Below are 8,395 nucleotides of genomic sequence, written 5' to 3'. Positions count from 1 at the left end.
GAAGCCCCGGGAGCGCGCAGCGCGACCGTAAACAAGGGAGCGCGAAGCGCGACCCCATGCACAACCCCGTGAAGCCCCGGGGAGCGCGCAGCGCGACCTAATGCACAACCCCGCGAAGCCCCCGGGAGCGTGCAGCGCGACCGTATACGCAACCTCGCGTAGCGAACACGCGAAGCCCCCGGGGGGTGGAAGGGGGCGAAGCCCCCCTCCCGAGCACGAAGTGCGAGTGTAGTAAAATTACGATTCCTTTTGGCTTTTTACAAAACTTTTCACTGAACCAAACCATGTTAGTGATGAGAATCACTAACATGGTTTGGTTCAATTTGGCACAGATATTATGTTTTTTGAACGTTTCATTTTTAATTTCTAGATTTTCTAGTTACGTCTAAACCATAGAGTTGCGTTAAGTAAGTGCTGATTGTTGGCAAATCAAAAACGCCATTTAAGTAATTCTCATATAAATGTCCTTTAAAAATCATCACTTCGTTTCACATATATCAATTTGGCACAGATATTATGTTTTTTGAACGTTTCATTTTTAATTTCTAGATTTTCTAGTTACGTCTAAACCATAGTTGCGTTAAGTGCTGATTGTTGGCAAATCAAAAACGCCATTTAAGTAATTCTCATATACTTAAATGTCCTTTAAAAATCATCACTTCGTTTCACATATATAAATAAGTATGTATTCAATATCTAATACTACATATTTTCACATATATAAATAAGTATGTATTTAATATCTAATACTACATATTTGGTTCTCGATATTAAAGTTTATTATTATTAATAACAAATCGGTCAAACTAGAATATTCACATATATAAATAAGTATGTATTTAATATCTAATACTACATATTTGGTTCTCGATATTAAAGTTTATTATTATTAATAACAAATCGACCAAACTAGAATATTACTAGCACTAAAATTTCTCCTATATGGATCTAAAAACTCGTTTTCAATACACGCAGCCTCTACTAGGCACTAGGCTTACAGGCATACCGCACCAAACTAATAGATAACAACTCCTAGATAAACAGATCCACTTTGATATCATTGGAAGAACAGTGGGTTCCAACATATTTGCACTCGGGACCCTGCAGGTGTTGGACGGATAGACCGGGACCGAACTAGTCCTCTGCCTAATATCTCTCGGCACTAGGCTTACAGGCATACCGCACCAAACTAATAGATAACAACTCCTAGATAAACAGATCCACTTTGATATCATTGGAGGAACAGCGGGTTCCAACATATTTGCACTCGGGACCCTGCAGGTGTTGGACGGATAGACCGGGACCGAACTAGTCCTCTGCCTAAGATCTCTCTATGACCTACCTCGGTGGTGTAGTGGTCAAGACGCTCGCCTGTGCCCTAAATCACCAAAGTATGGAAAAGTATTTACAATTCCATATTTCGATATGATTCGTCCAAATTCAAAATTCTGCTTTTCCATTGGCTATTACACTTGTAAAATACTTTTCCATACTTTGGTGATTTAGGGCATCGAGTTCTTAGGTTTGTGTGGGTACTTTGGTTTCTGTCTAGCTGTGAGAATCAAATCTTCATCTGAACTGTCCGAGTAATAATTTTCCGCTATTTGTAACTTGAGTGTCCTTTGACAACTTCCACCTCAATATAATTTGAGAATTTGACCACAATAATAGTAGTAGCCTACTGCTGGAGTAAAGGGACTTTTCAGTCCTATGCGAGCAGTATAAATAAGCACTATTATTATTATGAGAGTTGAACTAGATTCGTAGAAGCTTAACCCTTCCTTTAGGGCTGTTTCCCTTTTCACCTTCATAGGTAAGTCTCCGAGGGGGTTTTTTGTGTATGCTCAGCTCAGAGTTGAATTAGCTGAGACATCTACAAATTCGAGGCCGAGAAATAATACACGACCTGAAGGCTTGAAAATCCGAAACTAATGAAGAGAGGAAATTGGGGGGAAGAGGTTTGATAGAGGGAACTGTTATAACTGCTAAGCTCCTATCGTCCAGAAATCGAAGAGAGAAGAAGGATAGGCATAGGAGAAAGCCAGCCGTTCCGAGAACGAACCTTGTCTGATTAAGATAAGTTCCGCTCCGGGCGGGAATCGAACCCGCGACCTAGCTCTTACAAGGCAGACGCGCTACCCTCCAAACTAGGCTGGTTTGCTCCGGGACGGGAATCGAACCCACGACCTAGCTAAAGAAAAGGGGACAGATCAAAGAAAATCGTAGCGTACCACGCTTCAAGTTGGGAACCTCTTCTCATAGAACAAATTGATTCCGAATGACACACTGGTACAGACTACAGAGGATAGGAACTGACATTGTTCAGGCGAATACTGCGCTTGCTACGGCATTGAATGGTGGTTTAAATAATTCAGTGTTTCCCAACCTTTTCTCTACATTTGCCATCGCCCCCTTTATCGCTCCTTTTATTGATCGCCCCCCATATCGCCCCCTAAGGCTTCATCGCCCCCATGAAAATCTCCATCGCCCAGGTTGGGAAACACTGGTTTAATTAACTAGAATTAACTTAGTGTTCTATGAGTTATTTCACCATGCTCTCAGCTGAGTACCGATTGTATTTGGGTGGGGCATGAATCATGATCGGGCTGTCGGACAGTATCAAATGCCCCCGAAAAATGCCTCGGTGGCATAGTGGTCGAGACGCTCGCCTGGTGAATAGGAGGGCGTGGGTTCGCTCCCTCCCGAGGCATGGAATTTTATCCTCATTTATTGGAGAATTCGACTATAATAATGGAGCTCTAAGGGTTAGGTGGTAGAGAACGCCTCCGGCATTAACCTCGCCTAGTCTATTATTATTAAAAATCTTTTACTTAAGTGGTCAAATTTTAGGGGTCGATTAGATTGGAACACATTACATGACTTCGGGGCCTTCAGGCAAACTATCTGTCAAGGGTCTACGATTGCCTTGCCCTTGGGATCAATTTAATAAGAAAGCATTTACGTACTGATGAAAACTTGTAAAGAAAAAATAAAGTAAGTTAACGGTAAGCGTGGTTGGTATTCGGATGAGGGACCATCGAGGTCCTATTGGCTTTTCCCGGTCCCATTAAGCTTAAGTGGGGTTAATGTTAAAGGGTGGTTAGCTCAGCAGTGACAAACCTTTATTACTTAGACTTAGACCTGTATTTATGAACAAGAATGATCGTTCTTAGATCAGCTGACCAGATATGGTGAAACCAAATCCACTTTTACCTCGGTTAACTTCAACTGTCCGAACACCATAGTTTGGACGTTTTTTACGTCTTCGTACGGGATGCATAATGTTTCGAAAGCAAAAGCAATAGAAATCAAGTAACACGAACACTACTAGATGGCCTTAATATTAATGAAGAAACACTCCATAGCAGATAATCAAACTCATTTTACTAAAGACAAACACTTCAAAGGGGGGTCTGTTGAACAAACGGACATTTGTCTTACAAAAACACTGACAAACATTGCAAATTGCAATTTTAATAAAATATAGAGATGAAAAGAACACTAAAAAGAGTTAAATCAAAAGTTGAAAACGATTGGCCATATAAAAACTTTTAAAACTCGAGTTCTTGAGTATTTGCCTCGGGCAAATCTTTAATTTCTCGCATTCCACAAGTCGTTTCACAAACAAAACGAAAATGAAAACAAAAAGAGGTAACGACATTTTTCGCAAAGTTGCGTCTAGGGGGCAGCACCTCTCGAGTCAGCCCAAATGTGCTAGAAGTCTGATAAATCTTAACAAAATCAAGGATTGCTTTCTCGCGAACTCTACACCTCCTACAAATGTCTGTTTTTGAAGACTTGTTGCAGACTTCTGTAATCTCTCTCTTCTCGATTTATCTTATCAGAACGAAAGCCGAAAGTCAACAAAAAAGCAAAAGTACACTGGATTTTCTATCTACGCTACTGATAAAGTGATAAGAGTGCAATAAATGCCGGAATGCTCATTAAATATTCATTCCATCAGTTATTTCGTGTGAGCTCTGACCAATTTGTTAAAACAGCCTAATCATTCTTTGCTATCTTGTGTTGTTACTGTGCCTGTGTCAGCCAGGCTTTATGATGAAGAAAATTGCAATTTTTGGTGCCACTGGGATGACAGGGCTGTGCTCTTTGGAAGCTGCTCTCAAGCAAGGTAAAGTATTTAGCTCTGACCTCTTGACCCCATGAGTTTTATCTTCAGGTTCTAACCAATCTTCAATTTCTGATCTCACAGCTCACACACTATATTCAAGCCAAAAGGAAGGGATGTGCAACAGAATTCCCCCTGTTCACAATACCTTTATTATTAATTATACAACCTGAGTAGCTCAAGAGGTTGAACTTGTAAAGTCTTAACCCAGGGGCTGGGGTAGAGAGTGAGAGACCCAGAAACAACATCAAGAGGTGTTTGATGGCTAGAGCCAGTGTGTAAATAATGACTTTTTCAAGTTTGTCATGCATATTTTTGCTTTCACCACCTTTGCATGCAGGTCTAGAGGTTTGCACCTTGCTGAGAGATCCACAGAGGTTGCCAAGCGAGTACCATTCCAAAGTGGAAATCATTCAAGGGGATGTACTGAAGTTGGCAGATGTAAAGAAAGCCATTGAAGGCAAGGATGGTGTTGTTCCATCGAGGTCCTATTGGCTTTTCCCGGTCCCATTAAGCTTAAGTGGGGTTAATGTTAAAGGGTGGTTAGCTCAGCAGTGACAAACCTCTATAACTTAGTGTGTTCATTCTATTATGGCCGGGGGAATTTGAATGCGATCAGTCTGTGTAACTGTCGGTGAAGTTACACCGATGTGATGTATGAAATCGGTGACAATATAATCGTAGTGGAGACTCTGATTGATATCTTCATTGCGCTTGAGTGACATCTTAATTTCAATGAGTCCTTTTTAGATGCTTTTATTCAACTTGACATCTCATTCTTGCTCTCAAGCAAGGTAAAGTATTCAACTCTGACCTCTTGACCCCATGAGTTATTTCTTCAGGTTCCAACCAATCTTCAATTTCTGATATCAGGTATATCAACATGCATGTTCAAGCCACTGATGAATGATATTTATTTATTTACGGGACTAACCCTTTTTACAAAAATGACAATAAAAAAAAAAAATACACTAAAACTAAACAAAATTCCCCCTAGATATTCCCCCTGTTCATAATAATTATTATTGTGAATACAGCTTGAGTAGCTCTGATAGTAACCCAGGGGCTGGGGTAGAGTCCCAGAAATAACATTTCATTTAGGTGTTTGATGGCCAAAGCCAGTCTCTTTTAAAAACCATGACTTTTTTCAATTTTGTCATTCATATTTTTGTTTTTATCACCCCTATCTGCAGGTCTAGAGGTATGCACCTTGCTGAGAGATCCACAGAGGTTGCCAAGCGAGTACCATTCCAAAGTGGAAATCATTCAAGGGGATGTCCTGAAGTTGGCAGATGTAAAGAAAGCCATTGAAGGCAAGGATGGTGTTGTCGTTGCTCTGGGAACCCGTAATGATTTATCTCCCACTACTGTCATGTCGGAAGGAATGAAGAATATTGTCACTGCCATGAAAGAATACAATGTATCCGTTGTTTCTGTGTGCCTCTCAGGTATGCATATTTATTTTTTAATATTGCTCTTAGGATAGTCCCATTCATATTTTTTTTTTTTTAAATTCTACATCTCAGCATCTGAACTGGGAATACTCTTTTTTTCTACCTAAATGGAAAAAAATGATCCCAGTTGTTAAGGCATTGGGTTCATTACCTACAAAAGGGACTGATGTTTGGAACCCAGATTTTTTTCTACAGGAAACAAAATCATGAGAGAAAAAGATGGAAAAAACTACAATCACTTGTCCTTTTCTTTTTCAGCATTTTTATTTTATGAACCAAGCAAAGTACCTCCAATGTTCCATAATGTCAATGACGACCATCAGAGAATGTACAATGTGTTGAAAGACTCCGGTCTCAACTATATTGCCGTCTGGCCTCCTCACATTGCTGCTGATGCTCCAGCCTCGGAATACAAAATACAATATGATGCATCTCCAGGAACGGGACGCCGGGGACACCCCCTGAAATTCGGGACTGTCCCGGCCAATTCGGGACGTTTGGCAAGCCTACCTATACCCTATACAGTATGCTATAACTTCTGTATTCTTTCTATAGGCCTATAGGAACATACTTTGAACATGAACGCCATTGCTATTATTTTTGTACTTTCTTTTGTGTTTAACCTAACCCTATAATAACACTGGTTACTGCTCATATTGTGAAAACTCTTTTTTGCGTTTAACCTAACCTTATAATAACACTGGTCACTGCTCATTTGTGACAGCTCCTTTTATAGCAACATTCCATTGACGCAACTTCTGAACAAATACAGTTGAATTTTTAACGTTATCGATTGTAGGTACCTACATGATGAAAGCTGAAAAAATGCTACGTCAAATAACTATTTGTTTAGTCAAAAATATTACGCTAGTGGATAGCATAATAGGTATACAACGCGACGTAACGTGCTGTATAATATATCCTAGTAAAAAGCATATAGGTATATGACATTCCGTAGTATGTCCGGTGTATGACCCGTGTTTTAGCATGTCCGGTTTGGAGTTAGAACGAGATCTCATCTCCATCATGTCGGACTTGATTGACATGAGTGTTCCGATGACGCCGAAAAAAGTAAGTGTTTCGTAAATTTATAATTTATTTTAAATACTGCATCACGCCAACTTAGTTAGCTTGGAGGTTATTCGATTCCCGCTCGGGGCGATATTTATCCTAAACAGGTGAAGTTCGTTCTTTTAACCTCATCTGTTCCTTTTCTCTAAAATTTCGGAACGATAAGACCTCAGTTGTTTTAGTTCCCTCTATCAAACCTCTCGGAAAAGAAAGACTGAAGGTACCCTAGTCATCTTTGTTTGTTTGGTTTTTAATTTTTATTAATTTTGGCGCGTCATCAAAAGAGAAATATCTTTTAAGTAGGTAAGTAAATTTTTATGAGATTATTAATTAATGTTGATGTACCTAGGTACCTAAGTACAATGATGTGAGTACGTAAGTACATAGGTATTAAGTCCTCATTGAGTTTCACAGCAAGTATTCGTGTTCAACACAGTCCATAAGTATCAAGTAATTTGTTCAACACTTACATGACTATAACTGGTAGTTGAGAAAAATGCCTTTATAAAGTAGTCATAAGGTTTCTGTTTTAACCCTTTGAGTCCATTTCTAAGAAGAACAATTCTCTGAACAGAGTAGAACACAAAACAGAACAAATAGATGACAAAATGACTGGGTTGTAAGGAGTTAAAATTGAGTAGGTTTGCACACATCATAGATAATCACATGAGTAGGTACCTAAAGAAAAAAAAGTAGGTTTGTACTGAAGTGCTTATGATTGACTTACCATCATCTCTGAAGTCCTCGAGTCCTCATAACAATCAGACACAAAGCTCCTGAGTTCCTGTAGACTTCCCCATGGATGTTGTAGAGTTCTATTTGTAACACTATCATTATGACAAGTATCCTCTATGATGGGTTGATGAGACTTCAGATCTTCCAGACTTTGAGTGACAACAGGTGGGGGCTTGGTTACACCAAACACTTTAGGACTCAACTTGTACGACATCAAAATATCTTGACTCCTTGTACTTCCCAAGCTCATGTTATCTACAGACTTCACAGGTGTAATCGCTATGTGGATATAATAACTCAACGCTTGACCGACTCTGAAATAACTCTAGAATGACCTTGATTATTTAATCCGACTCAAAATATTCGCATAGGACTGAAAAGTCCCTTTACTCCAGCAGTAGGCTACTACTATTATTGTGGTCAAATTCTCAAATTATATTAAAGATAAAATTTCATACCTCGGGTAGGATTGAACCCACGCCCTCCTGTTTGCCAGGCGAGCGTCTTGACCACTACACCCGACCGAATCAATGCACACCGAGTCAATTGTGTTGATCTGCCCATTCATTCTGTCTCAGTCTCTCGTTCATTCTAAGGTTCTCCAGATAGAGTTGGCGTCTAAATTGTCCCAACTGAGTGAGTACATTCCTGTTGGTGGCGTTCTTTAATACCGTCTCCCCGCTTTCTGAACATGGCACCTGAGAAGAAAAATTCCCTAGTTCCTCATTTTTTCTGCTCTTTGTCTTAGAAACCTCACCCAAGTAAGCGCAACTGCTCTATTAGGACGGAATGTATTGAGATTCAAGAAAATGAGGGCCACAGTTTAGTCCGGGACCATAGTACCTAACTTTATAAATGTAGATTAAAAATGTATAGAATAGCTCGTATCTCAATGAAAGAATGTAGTTTTGGCACTTGACCAATAAGCTAAGAATATACGAGTAAATGTAGCTACATATTTGTGTTATGTCAAAGGCACTGAGTGGGTATCACAGTTCACAGCATT

At 39.7% G+C, this 8,395-nt stretch overlaps 1 protein-coding gene across 1 annotated transcript in view; it reads right to left on the bottom strand.

The window, feature by feature from the left end:
- Positions 1 to 8,395, bottom strand: part of LOC103508430 (regulator of G-protein signaling loco-like) — a 27,860-nt gene that overhangs the window by 9,949 nt on the left and 9,516 nt on the right. The window contains exons 5-6 of the mRNA XM_008472973.1: positions 7,382 to 7,703; positions 7,125 to 7,220 (exon numbers count right to left, since the gene is read on the bottom strand). Coding sequence (XP_008471195.1) covers positions 7,125 to 7,220; positions 7,382 to 7,703 — 418 coding nt within the window. The remainder of the gene's footprint in view (positions 1 to 7,124; positions 7,221 to 7,381; positions 7,704 to 8,395) is intronic.

This window comes from Diaphorina citri, unplaced genomic scaffold, assembly GCF_000475195.1.
Source record: "Diaphorina citri unplaced genomic scaffold, Diaci psyllid genome assembly version 1.1 scaffold398, whole genome shotgun sequence".
Lineage (NCBI taxonomy): Eukaryota > Metazoa > Arthropoda > Insecta > Hemiptera > Psyllidae > Diaphorina > Diaphorina citri.
Note: the sequence above shows the minus strand (reverse complement) of the source record. Positions and strands in the feature narration are given on the sequence as shown.